The 19,609-nt window shown below is 56.7% G+C and overlaps 7 protein-coding genes across 7 annotated transcripts; all 7 read left to right on the forward strand.

Moving 5' to 3' along the window:
• Positions 1-2,522: 2,522 nt before the first annotated feature.
• Positions 2,523-3,334, forward strand: CH63R_07618 (uncharacterized protein; the record flags this gene model as incomplete). The annotated part of the gene is made up of 4 exons (XM_018302593.1): positions 2,523-2,780; positions 2,848-2,896; positions 2,989-3,097; positions 3,202-3,334. 4 exons carry the CDS (start codon positions 2,523-2,525, stop codon positions 3,332-3,334), a joined length of 549 nt encoding a protein of 182 aa, XP_018157371.1.
• A 722-nt stretch (positions 3,335-4,056) lies between these two features.
• CH63R_07619 (uncharacterized protein) lies at positions 4,057-4,623 on the forward strand (the record flags this gene model as incomplete). Its single annotated transcript, XM_018302594.1, has 2 exons — positions 4,057-4,106; positions 4,161-4,623. The coding sequence occupies 2 exons, from the start codon at positions 4,057-4,059 to the stop codon at positions 4,621-4,623; spliced, it is 513 nt and encodes a 170-aa protein (XP_018157372.1).
• A 1,384-nt stretch (positions 4,624-6,007) lies between these two features.
• On the forward strand, positions 6,008-10,395 carry CH63R_07620 (glycosyl hydrolase family 35; the record flags this gene model as incomplete). Its single annotated transcript, XM_018302595.1, has 13 exons — positions 6,008-6,141; positions 6,226-6,280; positions 6,383-6,489; positions 6,594-6,921; positions 7,028-7,171; positions 7,288-7,422; positions 7,694-7,889; positions 7,975-8,067; positions 8,139-8,176; positions 8,245-8,395; positions 8,467-8,880; positions 8,986-9,285; positions 9,434-10,395. 13 exons carry the CDS (start codon positions 6,008-6,010, stop codon positions 10,393-10,395), a joined length of 3,057 nt encoding a protein of 1,018 aa, XP_018157373.1.
• Positions 10,396-10,846: 451 nt separating this feature from the next.
• Positions 10,847-11,794, forward strand: CH63R_07621 (uncharacterized protein; the record flags this gene model as incomplete). The annotated part of the gene is made up of 1 exon (XM_018302596.1): positions 10,847-11,794. One exon carries the CDS (start codon positions 10,847-10,849, stop codon positions 11,792-11,794), a length of 948 nt encoding a protein of 315 aa, XP_018157374.1.
• A 966-nt stretch (positions 11,795-12,760) lies between these two features.
• CH63R_07622 (uncharacterized protein) lies at positions 12,761-13,678 on the forward strand (the record flags this gene model as incomplete). Its single annotated transcript, XM_018302597.1, has 1 exon — positions 12,761-13,678. One exon carries the CDS (start codon positions 12,761-12,763, stop codon positions 13,676-13,678), a length of 918 nt encoding a protein of 305 aa, XP_018157375.1.
• A 1,003-nt stretch (positions 13,679-14,681) lies between these two features.
• Positions 14,682-15,755, forward strand: CH63R_07623 (uncharacterized protein; the record flags this gene model as incomplete). Its single annotated transcript, XM_018302598.1, has 2 exons — positions 14,682-15,598; positions 15,686-15,755. The coding sequence occupies 2 exons, from the start codon at positions 14,682-14,684 to the stop codon at positions 15,753-15,755; spliced, it is 987 nt and encodes a 328-aa protein (XP_018157376.1).
• A 1,914-nt stretch (positions 15,756-17,669) lies between these two features.
• CH63R_07624 (uncharacterized protein) lies at positions 17,670-18,695 on the forward strand (the record flags this gene model as incomplete). Its single annotated transcript, XM_018302599.1, has 1 exon — positions 17,670-18,695. One exon carries the CDS (start codon positions 17,670-17,672, stop codon positions 18,693-18,695), a length of 1,026 nt encoding a protein of 341 aa, XP_018157377.1.
• Between the last annotated feature and the right edge of the window lie 914 nt (positions 18,696-19,609).

Here is a 19,609-nt window from a genome sequence, read left to right on the forward strand (position 1 = left end):
GCATCTGCAATGGTATATACTGTCGTGATTTGCCGATCAGGGTCGGCACTGGATGGGAACAGCTGGTCTCATGACCGTTACTGCGCAACTGCTCAGGTGTCTAACGGCGAGCGTATGCTCGTGAGATAGTGGCTGGGTTCCCGATGTCTCAGTCGCTGGTATGCTCTTTTCAGTGCATGACCAGAAAACTCTCTACGGGCCGGTGAAATAGGGCGACATGTCGGCTTCACGGGGGTACTTTGAGTCCCGGCGGTTGTTCCGCGAGAGATCGGGGCTAGAAAGAGCGCTCGGTGACGACGCAACCCCGGAATCGAAATATGAGGCGAGAGAGAAACATCAAGACAGCACCCAATCGCGTGTTCTCTCTTATCTCGACCACTCGAATACGTCTTGCCATGCTACTTCATAGGGCATCAGACAGCTTTCGGGACGTGTGTTTTGATTTGCGTCTCGGTCGCCTGGCAGAAGAAGGGTCATTCTTCTTCTCAAACTTTTGACAACATTGACAGCGACAAGCAGCTCACTCTCATTCGGGGCTCTGCCCATCCTGGCGAGGCCGTCGCGTCCGCACGCAGTCTCCCGCGCTCCCGAGTAGGGTGTTCGGCCCCGGCGCCGAGAAACCCGGCCCGCCCGCCGGACCCGCCCCACTTTAGAATCATTCCCCGCAGGGTCCGACGGCGATTGTGATACCGGAGTGCATCTCTGTAGACTTCTCCGCCCAGCGTCCGGAGCAACGCAGCCTGAGTTCCTAGCCCAGCGAGAAAAAGTGGCCTGTCGTGGTGCTTCCAATTAGAGTTACAAACTCTAGGTGCTGCCACATACTTTCAGACAGGGCCGCCTCTTGGGCGATTGGTGTAGCATCGGGACCAAATCTACTTTCTTGGTCGTGAACTATCACCAAGACCCATCATCTGGGTGCAAACACCGTTGAGTTACACTCGTTTCGAGAAACTTCCGTGGGTATGAAGAGGCGCTATGCAAGACGGACGCCTAGCTGGCTTCCATCCGCCGCAGTCCCTCGTCTCGATGACAGGACGCTGGGGGCCAGTCGCGATGAAGCCGACGTCCCGCAGTGCAACGACTGTTCAAGGCCGTCCATCGTCTTTGAAAGAGGAAAAATTGCTCATCAAGTAAGTCCTGAAAGATCAAAGCCTCTGAAAACAACGGTGCCAGCTAGTCGAGTCTTTGGTAAATAGGGCCGCCAAAGCCATCATACTACCCCCCCCCCCCCCACGGGAACCGATCGTTCGCCATGTGCGACACAAACGGGCTCGCTCTCGTCTCAAATTTCGTTCCAACTCTCGTCCTGAGCGAGGAAACAAGGTTTTCTTTTTTTATTTTATTCTTTCTCGGTTTGTAGACAGTAGTATCCCCCCAACGCCAAGGAAGTCCCTGTCAGAGTTCAGGCCATTGCCAGGCACTTGCCGGGTAGACCCGGCGATGCTGCGCCCACAGAACCATCAAGAAAAGGAGGTCTAACTCTCTCTCTCTCCCCCGCATGTAGTGGTCATCGAGTGCGAATGCCTCCCGTACGATGTAGAAACGACAGATCCATCCACAGGGCTGGGCGCAGCCATGCCGGGCTAGGGAGGTCGAGGGGGTTTTCTTTTTGAGTTCTGTGTTGCTCCCCACATTGAGAAGACAGACACAGTGGCACACTGCCGCAACCCAACCTTGGCATACATCGTAGGAAATTGTCAAAAGCCCATCGAGATCGACGGGAACCATCGCCCAACGAACCCTTGCCCGGCGGCCCCTTCTCTCCCCTCGCTAGACATCAAGGGATACCTACCAAACGGTAATTGTCGAGTGATAGAGGGCGGTGCGTCCTTATTATAGCTGAGCCAAGGAGTGTGTGTGTGTGTGTATGTGTGTCTGTGTGTATGTGCGGAAATCACCGCAGCCACCGTCCGCCAGGGTTGGTTCATGCCACGGAAACATCTTTCGGATCGTCCAATGCTTTCCGAGTCAGTTCAGACGAAAAAGACTCAAGATTCGGATCAACACGCCCGCCAAGCGGGTTGCCCTCGGACCGTCCGTCATGCCCGCTCCCACTGTTTCTTTCATTTGCAACTCCAAACCTTATCATGGATGCCGGTAGTTGGCGACGCCCATAAAGTCGACGGGTGCGCCGTCCCCGATATTAAGCCCCCCCGAAGTCTAATCAATCAACTCCGGAACACTCGGGCGAGGGAGTCTCTTTTTACTGAGGGCATGAGGCAATGTAACGTACACATAGTTCTGGGAAACGAACCATGATAGTTCGAGGCCGGGGTGCCGTTGTATGCGGTTATTGGGAATTGGGAAATCCTGTCCCTTGGCTGCAGGAAGGCAGAGAGTCTTTGGGCTGAGAGAGGGGGACGACTTGAGGATAAATAACTCTGCCCCTTCGCGTCGGTTCTGTTGAAGTATTACTGAAGCTCTCCACCACTCCCACAAGTCGTTCGTTGTCGTCGTCGGTCGCTCTCATAGTCACTCCTTTTAATAAAACAAGCAAACAAAACAGTCACTCGCTTTCAAACATGAAGAGCTTCAGCACCCTCCTCCTCGCCGCGACGGGCGTCATGTCCGCCGCCGTCGGCAAGCCCGTCGAGAAGCGCACCACCGGCAACGACCTGAAGTACAACAGCAGGATCATGAACTCGGCCGCGTACGGACGGTTCCTCGACACCGAGATCGTCTCGGCGACCAACCTGCACACCCGCCAGGAGCCCGAGCCCGACGCGAACCGCGCCGTGATCACCCCGGAGAACATCTTTGTGCTCCAGTGCACCGAGCCCGTGAGTTCGCGCGCGTGTGGTCCCGCTCGACATCGGGGACATGGTAGCTAAAACACGAGAATTACAGGGTTTCCGCGGCGACTGCCTCGTCTTCGGCGCCAGCCCCGGCGTCTGTGGTAAGTTCCCGAGTTGTGTTGTCTTTGTCTTGTTTCCCCTTTTTGTTGAAAGAGTAAACGGGACCTGGTTCACTGACACGACACGCGCGCAGTCTCCTACTTCGACTACCAGGCCGGCAACTCGACCCAGATCAGCTCCCGCTTCAACGACAACGTCACCTCCGTGTCCACCAACACCGGCGGGAAGTGCCAGTTCTTCAAGTACGTATAACCCTCGCGGCGACGGACGGACGGACGGACGGACGGACAAAACAGCCGGCCAATATATCAAAAGTGTCCCGACTTATATAATAACAACTGTACAGGTTCCGCGGCTGCAACGACAAGGGCGACGACCGCGGCCTCACGTCCTCGTACAACTACAACCTGGGCGTCTCGCTCCCCGACGACCCCCGCACCGTCGAGTACGAGAACGAGATCACCTCGTGGAGGTGTTAGATGGGCCGGCCATTGGCAGGACGGCAATCAGAGATGCGGCACATCGCAGTCAGCCGTTGAAATTTGTAGCCCAACTGTCTCTGTCATTGATAGTGAGAGCGTTAGGAAATCAGCGTGTGCCCCGCCGGTACAGGTTCAAATCAAACAAGCATCTGCCGATGTTGTCTCCACAAACATACAATTAATCGTTCATTGCCGGTCCGGTCTATTTGGCTCAATTGAAACGGACTTACACGTCGTAGGCGCTCTCTAGTCCGTACTGGGATGAAGCGAGGCCCGTAAGGGGGGTCACTGCATAGGTTCCGTATTACCATATCGGGCGGTGTTTGATCAATCCAGTGGCTGTCATTGGGGGCGTCGTGACGTTCAGCCGCCATGCAGGCGACGCTCGCCTGGACTGGGGGACAATACATTGATATGTGACGTGCCGATTCGGCCACCCAGCAGGACATTCATGTTGAATATCTTCCCGGAGACCGGGTAAAGAGGACATGGGAAATCGTCAGACAAGCCCATGGGTGAGTGAGGATTGGCGGCGTTCACTGCGAGTTGAGCCTGATTAGAACAGGTTCGTCCGGTGGCTTTTGAGCAACTTCGGGCGAACAGTGTGTGTATATAAATTGGCCCCAAATCATGACATTCGTTGTCCCTGGGAAGAGACAAAGGCATCGGCGGGCTCTTTCCTTCAACGAGCAGAACGGATCTCGAATCTCCAAAAGAAGATGCCCACGCTCAAGATGCTTGTACTACTGCTCCTCGGCTGCTTGGACCTGTCAGTTGCTCATCCTGCAACCTGGACCGCGGGCCGTGGCTGACAAGAAGACAGAGAAGTCCGGGGCCAGGCCATCACCCTCACGCCGTCGACGATCGACCACCGCACGAGGACCGTCACGGTCATCAAGACGTTGACCCAAGCCGCCGTCAGCACGACGGCCACAACAACCACAGTCACGACGGCCACGACGGCCACGGTGACGGTTCCGACGACGGTCACCGAAACCACTACGAAGACGGCCACTGCCATTGCCACAGTCACGACAACGGCCATGGCCACGATCACAACCACGGCGCCCTGCTCCCCGGCCGGCTGTCCCACCGTCACGGCCACCGGCGCCGTCTGCAGGAGCTGCTTCGTCGCCCAGTGCACCACGACGTCGACCGTCACGAGGTCCTGCGGCTGCCCGACCTCGCTTGCCACGACGACGGCCGACTTTGGGTGCGACCAGCCCGGCGTCTGCAACAGGATCGGGTGCAGGACGGTGTTTGCCGTGGCGACGCCGGCCTGTTGAGTTGAGGGGGAGGTCTGTCTGGCTGGATCGAACAGCGGCAGCTGGGGGGGGTATCATAGCCATGACACCGTTTTTCGTTCGTATTTGGTCGATGTGAGTTGTTGTTGGGTTGCCGGGATACAAACTCTCAGATTGCGGGAACAAAAGTCTCACTTGGGCGAGGCTTGGCCTAGGCTGGATGACCCCAGTGGTGGCTCATGGTTCAGGGTTTCCCACGTCAGCTCTCCAGAGAGATACTTGTTTGTTGTTTGGTGCGGGTGTTGCGCGATGCTTGGCCGCCCAGGAACCGGCTGCTGCAATACATATAGGCTGATGTTGGATGGACGGACGGTGTGGGTTGTCGGGCATTGGCCGTCTGCCATGAAGGATGATGCAGTTCTAACGCTGTGGATACCGGAGTATCACGCAATGAGAAGACGAAGAAGGACTTGAAGTACATTGGCATCCGGACGGCTCGCCGACTGCTCCATGGGTTTGTTTTACGGGGGGGCGTGTTGCGTTGCCCGACGAGACTGATGTCACCCACATGCTCTTTAAGCTTGTTTTATTTCTGTGTGTTTCCTCCGCCTCCCTCCGGCACCCTCCGAGGAGTGACATAAAAAGTGGACGTCGGCCCATGATGTTGCGACGCACCTCGGATTCGTGTTAGTTGCCGAGGCAGAGAGGGAGGGAGGGAGAGAGAGAGAGTGAGAGAGATGAAGAGTCTTTTGAATGGACCACCAAAAACACACCACCTCCCCCATCCGCAAGACTACAAGCACACTACTACCAAGGTTGTCGGTGAAATGGTCGGTTAAAATGAGCCCATTGAATTTTTTCTTTCTTCTAGATGAGCTACTGCAGGAGCCGGCGGACGGGCGCGCGCTGCAAAGCTGTGAAAATGACATCAAAAGTCCTGGTGATTGCTGCGGTTAGCGGAATCGCGGGGGCGGACCGGGGGGGGGAGGGGAAACAAGACCGGGGGACAAGACCGGGGTCGTATTAGAGATCGTCTGGGGGGGCAAGGGAGGATTCTGTGCCAATTTCCCCCCCTCTCATGATTCCCCGCAGTCGTCGGCTCCTTCAACACCGAGGACGTTTGTCCGGATGCTACGCTGTTTTCAACGGGCCGCCGCCGCCGCCGTGTGGACTTTTGGTGTGAACGATGGAGGAGGGAGGGGACCGGGTGGAGGAGGGGGAGGGAGGAGAGGAGGCAAGAGAGAGAGAGCCCGTCATCGAGGCAGACAGGGTTGGTTGATTCTTGTTTAATAAAAAGATTATTCCCCGGCCAATTAGGCCGGTTACTTCACTCTTTTGTGTGTTCGTGTGTGTGTGTGTGGCTTATATCGTGTCGAGTCAAGTTCCCAAGCAACACGCAACTGAAGAAACACATTTGCGCCTCACGATGAGACTTGGGTTGAAAGCCGGCGCCGGCCTCCTCTGGCTCGCCGCGTCGCTCTGCGGCGGCTCGCACGGCGCCTCGGCGCAGGAGGTCGACTGGCCGATCCACGACAACGGCCTCAACCAGGTCGTCCAATGGTGAGTGGTTCCCCCCTGTTGTGTTGTGTTGTGTTGTGTTGAGGTGTTGATGATGTTCGATACTGACGCCGCCGCTCCATGCAGGGATCACCACAGCTACATCGTTAATGGCGAGAGACTCTTTGTATTTTCAGGAGAAGTAAGCAACCGAAATAGCATCGTCGTGTTTGCTGTCATGCGGCATCATGCTGACCTCCTCCTCTCACACAGTTCCACTACTGGCGTATCCCCGTGTTTGTAGCCCACATCCTACCCACAAACCCCGTACAAGACACCAACACTAACACCAACACCATCGAAAAGGCCTGAACTCTGGCGAGACCTCCTCGAGAAGGTCAAGGCGGCTGGGTAAGACAACACTGAGGGACAGACACCTGAACCTGAACCTGAACCTGAACAGGCCAACATGGCAACGTGGCGACGAGCTCCTCAAGAACTGACCGTCAACACAGCTTCAATGCCTTCTCCATCTACAACCACTGGGGCTACCACAACCCCACGCCCGGCGTCCTCGACTTCGACACGGGCGCCCACAACTTCACCTCCATCATGACCGTCGCCAAGGAGCTCGGCATCTACCTCATCATCCGCCCCGGGCCCTACGTCAACGCCGAGACCAACGCCGGCGGCTTCCCGCTCTGGCTCACCACCGGCGAGTACGGCTCCCTGCGCAACGACGACCCGCGCTACACCGAGGCCTGGACCCCGTACTGGTCCGAGATCTCCAAGATCATCACGCCCCACCTCGTCACCAACGGCGGCAACGTCCTCATGTTCCAGGTAAGAAGAAAGGGTCCTTCCTTTGCTTGCTTGTGTGTGTGTGTGTGGACGACAGTTTTCGAGTGCTGGCTGAACCGTTGTGATCCGTTTCTGACACACCCTATAGATCGAGAACGAGCTCAACGGACAGTGGAAGAACATCCCCAACCGCGTCCTGAACCCGCCCATCGCCAACTACATGCAGCTCCTCCAGGACAGCGCCCGCGAGAACGGCATCGACGTGCCTCTGGCCCACAACGCGCCCAACATGGTGAGATTATCCCATCCCATCCCGTGTCATCCCATCCCGCTCGGCAGAGGCATGGGGTTATTACATGACGCGCCGCGACGGCACCCCGCTGACGGCCTCCCCCCCCTTCTGTGCAGCGAGGCTTCTCCTGGTCCAAGGACTTTTCCAATGCTACTGGAAACGTCGACGTGGTCGGTGTCGACAGTTACCCGTCGTGCTGGAGCTGCAACTTGAGCGAGTGCACCGGCACCAACGGACAATACACCCCTTACGTGAGTTGATCCCCTCCCCTCCGTCTTGACAGTCGTCTCTTGTGAACGGTGCTAACCAACTTTGCCTTGACGATATAGTTGACCCAGGACTACTACACGTAAGGATGTCTGGTCTGTTTTGTTCCCAAAGATCAGGAATAACTAACACATATCCCAAACAGCTATTTCACAATCCAGTCCCCGTAAGTTACCACTCTGCACCCCCCCCCCCCCCCTTTCCCAATCAGCAAGCACATGTCTCTAACAGGAAAAAAACCTCACCAGGTCGCAGCCCAACTTCCTGCCAGAGTTCCAAGGAGGCTCGTACAACCCCTGGGGCGGCCCTGAGGGAGGATGCCCCGGCGACATCGGCGCCGACTTCGCCAACATCTTCTACCGCGACCTCATCTACCAGCGCGTCACCGCCATCTCCCTGTACATGATGTTCGGCGGCACCAACTGGGGGTGGCTCGCCTGCCCCGTCGTCGGTAGGTTCATCCATCTGGCCGCTCACCCCTCTGAAAGCCTACTTGAGGGGTTTGGGAGGACATGCTAACCCCGGGGGAACAACAGCATCGAGCTACGACTACTCCTCTCCCGTGTCCGAGAACCGAATCATCGGCAGCAAGTTCTACGAGACGAAGCTACTGACGCTGTTCACCAGAGGTCAGTCCTGACTGATCCGTTCTGCTGGGAGGAAACCTTGTTGTTTGGCAACGCTGACCCCCCTTTCGTAGTGGCCAAGGACCTGACAAAGACCGAGAGAGTCGGAAACGTGAGTCTTTGAACTGAACAATGACAAATGATATGTCAGTCAATTCTAACTCGCAAACCACCCCCCAGGGAACCGGGTACACGACCAACGCGGCCATCAGCACCTCGGAGCTTCGCAACGTCGACAACGACGCCGCCTTCTACGTCGTCCGCCACGCTTACACGCCGTCCAACACCAACGAGGCGTTCAAGCTCTCCGTCAAGACGTCCCAGGGCTCCTGTGAGTTTCCAATATCCACCGCATGAGGCCTGCCTCTTGCTCTTTGACTGAACGCTGACCACCCCCCCAAGTCACCATCCCCCAGCACGGCAGCTCCATCGCCATCAACGGCCACCAGGCCAAGGTCCTCGTCACCGACTTCGCCTTTGGCGACAAGACGCTGCTGTACTCCACCGCCGAGGTGCTGAGCTACATCGTCGCCGACGGCCGCGAGGTCATCGCCCTGTGGCTGCCCGAGGGCGAGGCCGGCGAGTTCACCGTCACGGGCGTCACCTCCGCCGAGGTCGTCGGCGAAGCCAACGTCGCCGACTTCGCCGCCTACCCGGGCGAGGCCAACGTCACCGTCGCCTACACCCAGAAGAAGGGCATCACACTGGTCGACCTCGGCGACGGCTCCCGCGCCGTCCTCCTCGACCGCACCGCCGCCTACCTCTTCTGGGTGCCCACCCTCGACAACGACCCCTTTGCCCCGGCCAACAACACTGGTGAGTTTGTTTTCTTTCTTCTCCCCCTTCTCGTCTTTTGTCTTTCTTTCCCCGAGAGAAAGAGATAGAGAGACAAAACATTTGCTAATGAACCCATCTCGGCAGTCTTCGTCCAGGGACCGTACCTCGTCCGCTCCGCCTCCTTCAACGAGACGGGCCGCGGCCTGGACCTCCGCGGAGACGCCGACAAGGAGACGACCATCACCGTCTTCGCCTCGGCCTCGCTCTGCTCCCTCACCTGGAACGGCAAGAAGCTCGAGATCCTCTCGAGGGACGGCAACACCTTCACGGCCAGGATCGACGGCCCGCCCAAGTTCGAGCTCCCCGCCCTGGGCCCTTGGAAGGTCCACGACAGTCTCCCCGAGATCGCGACCGACTACGAGGCCACATCCGATAGCTGGGTTGGTATGTGTTTTTCTCTCTCTTTGTCTGTGTCTCTATCACTGTCTCTGTTTCTCACCACCTGTGTCTTCACCATCTCTGTCCTCACCATCTGTTCCTCTCTCCCTTGCCCACCCGACCCATAAACAAACAAACCTGACACCCTTCTCAGTCGCCGACAAGAACACCACGTTCAACTCGGTCAAGCCGGCCGCCAACAACCCCGTCCTCTACGTCGACGAGTACGAAATCCACGTCGGGAACCACATCTACCGCGCCACGTTCCCGACCACCGACGACGCCCCGACCGGCGTCTTCCTCAACGTCACCGGCGGCCTCGCCTTCGGCTACTCCGTCTGGCTGAACTCGCACTACCTCGGCTCCTACCTCGGCCTCTCCTACCTCGGCGCCGACGCCCGCGACTTCTCCTTCGCCAACGCCACCCTCGCCGACGCCGGCGCCGGCGACAACGTGCTCGTCGTCGTCATGGACAACTCGGGCCACGACCTGCGCGAGGCCGCCCTCGCCCCGCGCGGCATCTCCAACGCCACCCTCCTCGGCCCGGCCGCCCAGGACTACAAGTTCTCCGAGTGGAAGATCGCCGGCACCGCCGGCCGCAACGACCTCGTCGACACCGTCCGCGGCCCCATCAACGAGGGCGGCCTGTCCGCCGAGCGCGTCGGCGCCCACCTGCCCGGCTACCCGGACTCGGACTGGGAGTCCTTCGCCTCCGACGGCGGCGCCCTCTCCGTCCCGGACGCCGGCATCCGCATCTTCCGCACCGTCGTGCCCCTCGACGTGCCCGCGGGCCTCGACGTCTCCGTCTCGTTCCGCTTCTCCGCCGCCCAGGACGACACCAACCGCCTGCGCGCCCTCCTCTTCGTCAACGGCTACCAGTACGGCCGCTTCAACCCCTACATCGGCAACCAGGTCCACTTCCCCGTGCCGACGGGCATCCTCGACTACGCCGGCGACAACACCATCGCCGTCGCCATCTGGAGCCAGGCCGCCGAGGGCGTCGCGCTCAAGGTCGAGTGGCAGGTCGACTACGTCCACACATCCAGCTTCGACATGACCTTCGACACCAAGCCGCTGAGGCCCGACTGGGACGAGAGCCGTCTGGCGTTTGCCTGAGTGGTGGTGGTGGTGAAGCAGGGCACATTTCCGCGTAGGTCCTTGTTATAGGCGCCGTGTCTTTGAATAAACAGACACATTGCAACAAAAAGAATGGTCATAATGACAACTTGTCTCTGCTTTGTGATTTTTGACTTGTTGATGCTGAAACTTTTGTGTCTTGAAGACTCGCAAGTGAGTGCTGGAGACTTGAACAAAGTGGCCCATAGTTCCCCCCTTTGTTGTTTCCGAATATTCAAAACCATGGAAATGCTGGAACGACGTGGACGAATTTGTTCTCTCCTTCAAACTCATCCATCAAGCTTCTGGGCCTTTCCAGACCCTGGAGTCTCGGCGGTGTAAACAACCCCTTCAGGTTATAAGAACGGACACTTGACCCCATATCAGGCTCATGGTTTCCGCCCCAGAGCCAGCCTCAACAACACCGACGACAACAACAACAGCAGCAGCCATGTGCGTCCCGACATCATTCAATTTCTTCAGCGATTTGCCAAAGAAGCTACGTCTCAAAGTCTGGAAAGCCGCCCTTCTAGCCGAGAAAGGTCGGCTCGTGGCCGCGGCGCCCCATCGCGACGACTTCTCCTGCCGAGGCGGCGAACTCCCCGCCGTCGCGGCCGTCAATCGCGAGAGCCGAGGGGAGTTCCTGCGGTTCCACGTCCCCCTACCTAACGCGGAATGCCCAGAACGCGTGTACTTCAACCCGCGCGTCGACGGCCTCGTCCTCGGGACCGTCATCGAGCACGAGCCTGGCACCGACTACGCCGCCCTGTCGCCGATGGAGCTGGACAACCACGTCCTCGGGTACGCGGTCGACGCGCCTCCCTTGACCCGGGCGGCTCGCGAGCAGGTTCGAGACGTGCGGCTCCACGACTTCGACTTCGCCTGTCGTGTGAGACGTGGCATCCGGGACGGTGACCCGAGAGTCGACGTCGGCCCCCCCGAGGCGTCCGGCATTGTTCGGATGCCCCGTCTCCGCTTCCCGAACCTGTCGAGCGTCTGGATCGCCAACCTGTTCACCTACGACCCGGGGTTTCAGGTCCTCGCCAGCAACGGCGCCCTCGGGCCCGTCGCCTTCACGGACCTCCACGTCGGCCTGAACTACCGCCACTCGCCGTCGTCCGGCAGGACCAGCTTCGCCCGGTATCCCATGCGTGACGCCGACATCTCGGAGGGCTGTCGGTCCGTCCGCATATCGCCGGACCTGGTGGGAACGCCGCCGCACTTCTTTATCCGGATCGACCTGCGGGACGACAACGGCGATGACGACGACGTCGAAAATGAGTCTGTGCCCGACGGCTGGGCGCTCCTCGACTCGAGGTCGGGCGATAGTACCGAAGACCTTCGCTTGTGGAACACGGCGGTCAAGTATGTCGCTCTGCGTTTGAAGGAGGATGAGTAAAGTTGATGGAAAATGGAAAGGCGCAACGGACTCACTTCGTTGAGATGTTTGGCTTGGAATCGGATTTGGCGATGGCGGCGACAGGATGCAGGATGCTCATGTGTTATTCTCAATGGTTGACAAGAGGAAGTCACTTCTTATAAGAAAGTCTCAGGTCTTATTGAGTGAACGTATCAAAATCTCAATGTTTGTGTTATGAGTGCGCTCTACTCGTACATTTCAAGCAAATCTCGTCGATCTTTCCCTTTCTGCGTCTTCTTCCTTCCTTACCTTCTTGCTCACGTCTTCGACCCGCGCCTTCCCACTCTTGCCTTCTCACTCTTGCCTCTTAACTCTAACCTTCCACTCTCAACTTCTCACTCTCGCGTTTCAATTCTCATCTTCACCTAAGTAACTTCGCCTACGTCTCTCACTGACACGCAACTTACCTACGTATCTTTGCCTTCAACTCAAACATCTTCACTTTGGCCTTCTAACTTTTACCATTTCACATTAACATCTGCTTTCTCACTTCCGCTTTCCCGTTTCAATCTCTTCCTCTTGCCTTTCCCGTTCCTCGCCTTCTCATTCTCATTCTCGTCCTCACCTTCCAAACTCGCGGCTTCTCACCTTCCTTCCCTGCGTAACTCGTCTTTCTCACTGATCGCTGAAACAGAAGGAACGCCTCCCACAGCTCCTTCTTTCCTCGAGCTTCATCGTCCAGCGGGATACTTAAATTCACTCTTCACAACCCATTTTCTCTCTCACACTTCTCACCAACAACCTCACCACCCTCTAGATCGAGCCATCGAACGACAGACTCATAATCACATTGGTATCGTATCCCCTACCTCATGTTCTAAACAACCCCAATCTGACTTTCATGAACAAACAGTCCCGGCATCTCACTCCATCACACCCATCCATACTGAAAGCTCCAATTCCCGGCACACATCCTATCTAGCCAGACCTCATCCAATCGCAGCCATGGCCTCAGTCGCTTCCAAAGCTCTCACTGTCGCCCAGTACAGGCCGCGGGTCCAGAAAATCGCTGAGCACGACTCGGAGGAGATCATCGGATGGCTTACGAAGAACACCGCCGCCGGCCTTCCATGGGTCCTCCGAGTCAAGCATGAATTCTACAACATACTTATGGCTCAGTTTCCCGAGTACCTCCGACTCATCGGAACCTCCCGCATAACCGGTGTCGTGAACGGCATCGCACTGGTGTCTAGCTCTTGCACGGTCCGCACCGTCGGCAAACGCTTTCGTCCGAAGATTTTATACCGAGTGATTCATGGAAACCAGCCTGGAAAGGGCATTAGGTCTAGATTGGGACGTGGGAGCGATCCCATTTTTCTACAACTCCACCTCCAGAAACATCTACGCTGGCGCTGCCGAGAACCAAGTCCCTTCCTCTCGGCGACCGACGATTGGGATAAAGCGATGCGCATAGCCTCCAAATATGCTGTTCGGAACCTCCCAGATGTCGAAATCATCGTCTTCCATACAAGCGGACCAGCCTGGAATCACGACGTCCAAAGACTGTGGCGTGCCAGATCGTTGATCCGTCGCTTGGGCTTGATAGGTATCGACCGGCCCTACTTTGCGAACGAGTACCTCGTAGAAGAGTCCATCCCCGAGGAAAGCATCGTTCTTCGGAAGAAGGCACCCGAGGCTGACAGCACTTACATGAGGAATGCTCGCCATGATCTGGAAGCCGCTAGGAAGAGAGCCGAGAAGGAGAAGAAGGCCCGAGAAGAGGAGAAAAAGGCCGAAGAATCAGCTGCAATGAAGCGCAAGGCGGGCGGACTGGAAGAACCCGAGCCTGAGCCCAAGAAGCGGAAGACAGGAAAGTGGGTGAAGGTGGGCATCAAGATCGGCCGCAACGTTGGCAGCGCCTGAGCCGTTCACGAGGTTGGGGCAGCGAAACACGAATTTCATACGGCTTTTTTTTTTTTTTTTTGGGAAGCTGGAGATTATCGAAGATTGGAGCATCTGAGGGTTTGGAGATCTTGAGGACAGGATCTCTACAAAGATGCAGATGCTTGAGGAGCGATTCGGATTTTGAGTTGCATTTTTGGAGTTTATGCAGAGGACACAAAACACGACTCGGGAACAACGTGGCAAGGGGATTTACGTCATTAGTTAGAACGTGGAACACGATCATTTCAGTTTTTTCAATTCATATTATCATCATCGTTCCAACTTTTCAGTCCATGCAATCTACCTCGTTTGATACCACAAGCCACTACCCAAAAGGCCAAAGGGTGGTCTCTGCTCCCTCCGTCTGGTGAGTCTGTCCAATCAACAGGCAGGCCCCTATGGCATCCTGAGATAGTCATGCATTGCATTGCAGATGCACGTGTGCAGCGTGAAGTCGCCCTCGAACAAGCTTTCGAGAGAGTTCGTCTGATCCCGGCGGAAGAAGCATCACCTTACTCGGGGGCCAATGGCACATGGCCTCATGCAAGTCTGGCATGAAACGGCGAGGGGCGGGTGAGTTATGCTGCCGGGAGACAGTCAGTAGACGCAGGAAACGGCATGAAGACAAGGTGATTGTGAGAAGCCGACAGGGAGGGAGAGAACATGACTCCAAGTATGAAGGATATAGGCGATGTTTTGCAAGCTCGGGACGGCCGGTCGAAAACTGGAAAAGGAAAGACCGCCTTCTGATCCTGTTCATCTGCTCCTCGCCTTGCAATCCCACATCACACAACCTCCCTCACCTCACATCGCATCTCTCACCTCCGAATCTCTAATCTCACCTCACAGCCTTCACATCGCTCTCTTCACCTCAGTCCATCTGTCCTTTGCTCTTGCACTCACCATACACTTCCCATATTCTTCATACTCTCACTCTCACTCTCGCAGTCCACCGGTCCATCAGTCTCAGCAACAAAACACAATGTCCGAATTCCACCTGTTCCCCTCGCTCCCCAAGGAATTGCGACTCAAGATATGGCGCACGACCCTCACAGGCCAGAACCGGCTCGTCACGGTGGCCCCGGGCCACGAACTCCTCGCCTGCCGGAGCGGGCTGCCCGTCCTCTCGGCCGTCAACCGCGAGAGCCGCCAAGAGTTTCTACGGCTCTACGTCCGCCTCCGCGACCGACCTGACGCAGGCACCGCCGCCGACGTCGAAGTCGACGGCCACGTCTACTTCAACCCCCGCCTCGACACCCTCGTCATCGGTACCGACACGAAAACAGGCTCGGCCTTGAAATCCTCCGGCGGCATGGAGGCGCTGCTGCTCTTTGCCCGCTGCCCCGTCGGGACCCTCGTCGACGCGCCCGCCCTGCCCGAGCCCGCCGCCGAGCAAGTCCGCCAGGTGCACCTATACGACCTCAACCCCTCCCGCCGGATGGAGATGGACTCCTCTCTGAAGAACCGCAAGCTCGAATGGGGCCCCGGACGGGACGAGCCGATGCCCCTCCCGCGCCTCCGGTTCCCGAACCTCGACGCCGTCGTCATCGTCACCCTGCACGCCTCGCTCTGGGTCGGCAACTTCAAGTGCCACGGCAGTCGGGGGCGGCACTTCCGCTACGTCGAGCCCACGAACCAGGTCTACTACCACATCAAGGACGCGGCGCACGGCGACAGCTTCGCCGGCATGCGGCCCGCGTCGAGGATCCCGGACGAGTACCTCAAGCCCACGCCCGCGCAGACCCGGGCCATGCGCATCGAGATCATCCGCTCCGGCGACGACGGCAACGGCTGGGTCACCAACGACTGGCACCTGATCAGCGGCCCTGATGATTTCTGTCACGACACGTGGGTTATGCTGGTACAGTACATCACGCTGCGTCTGGGTCGGCAGGATGAGTAGGTGCCAAGGTGGCTTGGTGGCTGGTAAGTTGGATGCTGGTTGGACTTAGAAGAACCGACTAAAGTTTGGCAGTAATACCCCAGCAAAGAGCCGGACGGATTTCCCTACTTCGACACGCCGATCGATCTGATTCTGGGCACGATGCTCAGCTGAACATCGCAGAACCTCCAGAATGGAGCACTTCGTGGTGTTTTGCCTTGTCACAAGGTCTCTGGGACGACCGGCTTGTCCCACTGAACGCGTCGGGATATCCATCCAGCATGAAGTGGAAGATACCAGAGGGCCGCCGTCAGTTTCAACCTTTCAACGGGCTCACGCAAGTTAGTCTGGCTCGCAGCAATGTCGGCAGCTGGATTGATGCTTGTCGGTAAGTCTCAGGTAAAGCCAGGTATTTCCAACAACCGAGACTGGGAGCGGTTTGCAACACGCATCACCATCTGGGGCGAATACGGTGTAAGTCTTCGACGAAGATGGCCCTAGGCGCGCAAGTACTTCGGAGGACTTTGGACTCTTTCAATATTCAGATCCCTCACCTTCGGGATCCTGAGTCTGGCTGTCCCTGGCGTCCAAGTCCCAATACAGGAACTGCGTGGGCTTTTGGAAACCTACCTACGCAGCGCTTTGAGGAAACACCATCATTGCAACGCCTTCCAATTCCGCCAGGTTTTCCTTCCAGTGAGTGATCAAACCTAAGGAAGGCCGTTTCCCTCCCTGTTGCTGTCGTTTACTTCACGCCATTCATCATCTTTACCACATTTCACATCTTTTGTGCTTAAACTCAGTCACTTATTTCAGCTCTACCAAGGAAGGAAGCAGAAGAATAACTCACATTACGAAACCTTATTGATTAGTACGTCCTTCCCCTTATGATTTCTTCTTCTTTTCCTTCCATCACTAAATTTTCTGAATCTTTGAGACACAATTTCTGTTACACATCACTCCTAATCTAAGCTGCACCAACAAATCTTTTGTAAGAGCAATTCACACCAGACAAAAAAAGGCTCTGCAGGGGGTTTCTCTTTCCTACTCAAGAAGACTCTAAAATAAACAAGGCTAACTGATCTCCAACAGTTTATTTTCCTACTTGTCTAAACGCAGCCTTCGTTTGACTCCAAAGAGAGAGCACGCCGCATGTCACTACCAAGCAGTTATCCGCCTACTGCTCAACCCCAAGACTAGAGTACTTCACAAGTTCGAAGTTGCAACAAAGAAGATATCTTCAACCATAAGTAGGGGCACCTTGCATGCTCAAAGCACGCAACTAAGAAACCTAACACTGTTTTCTTAACTCTTAGGCAAGAGTGCCCCAGCATCCAACATCCAACATCTAACAGCCACTAATGCCATATTACCGCTAGGTAGGGACATACTACAAGTTCAGACTTACAGCATGCAATGGCAACTATATATCAAACCACCGGACGAAAGAAAGCACTACATAATAGACGACCGTCCGTTCTACGCCCAGACGAAGGAACTTTGCGATTGATTAGAGTCGGGCCTTTGGTCTATACCACGCGACGAAGGGTTTCTAGCGACTATATATGGCCCATTATCGTCCAGTCACTAGACGGAAAGGCTGATATCCTTTCGTCTGGTGCCCAGCCTTTCAGCCAGTAGCCATAAGAAAGGAGCCTTGCGACTGAGAAGTCGCCTCCCGTCCCGTCTCCAGACAAAACAATCTCAGCTTTCCTGCCCACCTGCTACCAGTAATAGTCTCACAACTGCAATAATCTAGCCTGTCTCGTCTCCAGATAAGAGCCTCTCACGACTAAGCATGTCTGTCAAGTGATCTCTCTTCCCGACTATTTAATTCTTCATCCCACTGGATCCTTTCGTCTTTTTTCTTCTCTCCTCCATCCTCCCATCTTCGACCTCCCACGATCTCGCACGAATTCTCGCTATCCCAGCCACAAAATCGCACCAAATCCAACAACAGTTCCAACCCCCCCCCCCTCATCCCCTCACACCTCGCTCTCCATGGAGCACCAGACTTCGGCTGCAGCGGCCTCGCCGATGATAGCCTTCTACGGCATTCCCGTGGAGGTAAAAGAAATCATCTAGAAGATGAATATAGCCTCCGCGGGAAGGGTCGTGGGCAGCGGCCCAAACTTTGACTTCAACGCCAGGCGCCCACGCCTGCCCGCGGCCGCCGCCGTCGACCGTCTGAGCCGTCAGACCTTCCTCGGGGAGTACCTTCGGATCGAGGCGTACCCCAACGGGCCCGTTGGTCCGACCTACCCGGGCGCCGTGCGCCTTCCGGCGCTCGACTACGTCTACTTCAATCCGAAGGTCGACGACCTCTCCCTGGGCTACCAGACGGGCCCCCCGGTCCTGCGCACGCAGGCCGAGAAAAAAGCCTTCCACGCCCCGGACCTGGGCACCCCGGACAACGCCCTCGTGAGGAAGGTCCGCGTCCTCGAGGAGGACTTTCTCTTCGCCAACGGCTTCGTCAACGTCGAGGGCTTTTGGGACGACATGGACGACGATGTGCCGGAGCTCTACCACGAGGGCCACATGTACCCCAACCTCGAGCGGATCCGCGTCACCCTCCTCGGCCTCTACGAGCCCTTCCTGCCGGCCAACTTCTCCAACGCCTTCGCCGTGCACTACTGCACCGCCAACGACGAGATCTGGATCGCCGAGATCGAGGAGGAGGCGGAGGAGGAGAAGTACCGCTACTGCGACGCCCCGAACCGCCGCGGCCCGCGCAACCTGGTCATCCGCATCGACATCGACCACAGCGATAGAGTCGAGGAGGACGAGGACAGCGAGGAAGACGAGGAAGGCGCCGACGCCGAGGATGCCGAGGATGTCGAGGACGTCGAAGACTGGAGGAAGGAGCACGACTGGCAGCGCGTTCTGTCCAAGACCGCAATCGAGTCCCTCGTCGACTGGGAGGTGAGACCCGAGATGCAGTATCGCCTTGTCTGGGACATGGCCGAAAGAACCATCACAGATCGCCTCTGGAAGCCTCAGCCCGCCGCACCGACTGTCGCAGCCGGCAACGTTCATCTCTTGTCGCTCCCGGCCACTACCGCCGCCGCCAATAACAACAACTCGAACACCGTCCCGACTACTGACGACAACTAACCATCGTTCTGGTTGGCACTCGAGTAAGACTGCTCTTGATATCGGAGAGCTACGACGGTCTTTCGAGATGCAGGTGGCATACGAATCCACAAGAAGCACACATGATCACAGGTCATCGGCACAGATAGCTGGGACTGGAACTCGGAACAGCAAACGACCGTTTTGGCAGCAACGGAAACGCCAGGCGGTACGAACTCACTTTTGCACTCTCTACCTACGAACTCGAAGATAACTCGAGCAACGGGTCTGTTATGGACAGAGCAAGCACGACTGGTCATTACTTCCACGCGACAAACGATACCTCAATACCTCGATACAGCAAGGTGGCTCGCTCTAGACGTCTGGCTCATAAGTAATACTGAACGGACATGGCAATTAAGGACGAGCGGCAAGGACTGGCAGTCGGAAGGGCATCGGATTCCTATTTTCTTTTTCTTTTTTTTTCCTTTGCTTTCAATATTCCTCTTCCTTCTTCGTGCGCCAGGAGAGGCGATGAGATACGGGCACAGGGAAGACGACTCCGTTCAGTCTCGGAGGACAGGGGCATACGAACGGCACGAACTATACGAACGGAACGAACGGCTGCGTAGGCGATGTAATGTGTAGGACAAAAGAGGAGAGAGAGAGAGACACGGGAGCGAGGATAGTCGCGCACGCCAGGCACTTTATTTCTTTTACTCCTACTGTAAAAGGGGACTGGCCAGCTTTATTATAATGGACGAGGCAATCGACGACACTTGAGAAGCTCCAACCGAGTGATGACTACTGGGAACCCCCCCCTTTGAAGACTATGGATAAGGGGGGGAAGACGGAAAACTTTGTGATGTTTGTGACCTTTTGTCCGCCCACTGCATCTCGTGATGTCATGGCATTTCTCGTCTCGCCCGGCGCCTTTGCCCCCCTTTAATCTCCAT

This window comes from Colletotrichum higginsianum, chromosome 5, assembly GCF_001672515.1.
Source record: "Colletotrichum higginsianum IMI 349063 chromosome 5, whole genome shotgun sequence".
Lineage (NCBI taxonomy): Eukaryota > Fungi > Ascomycota > Sordariomycetes > Glomerellales > Glomerellaceae > Colletotrichum > Colletotrichum higginsianum.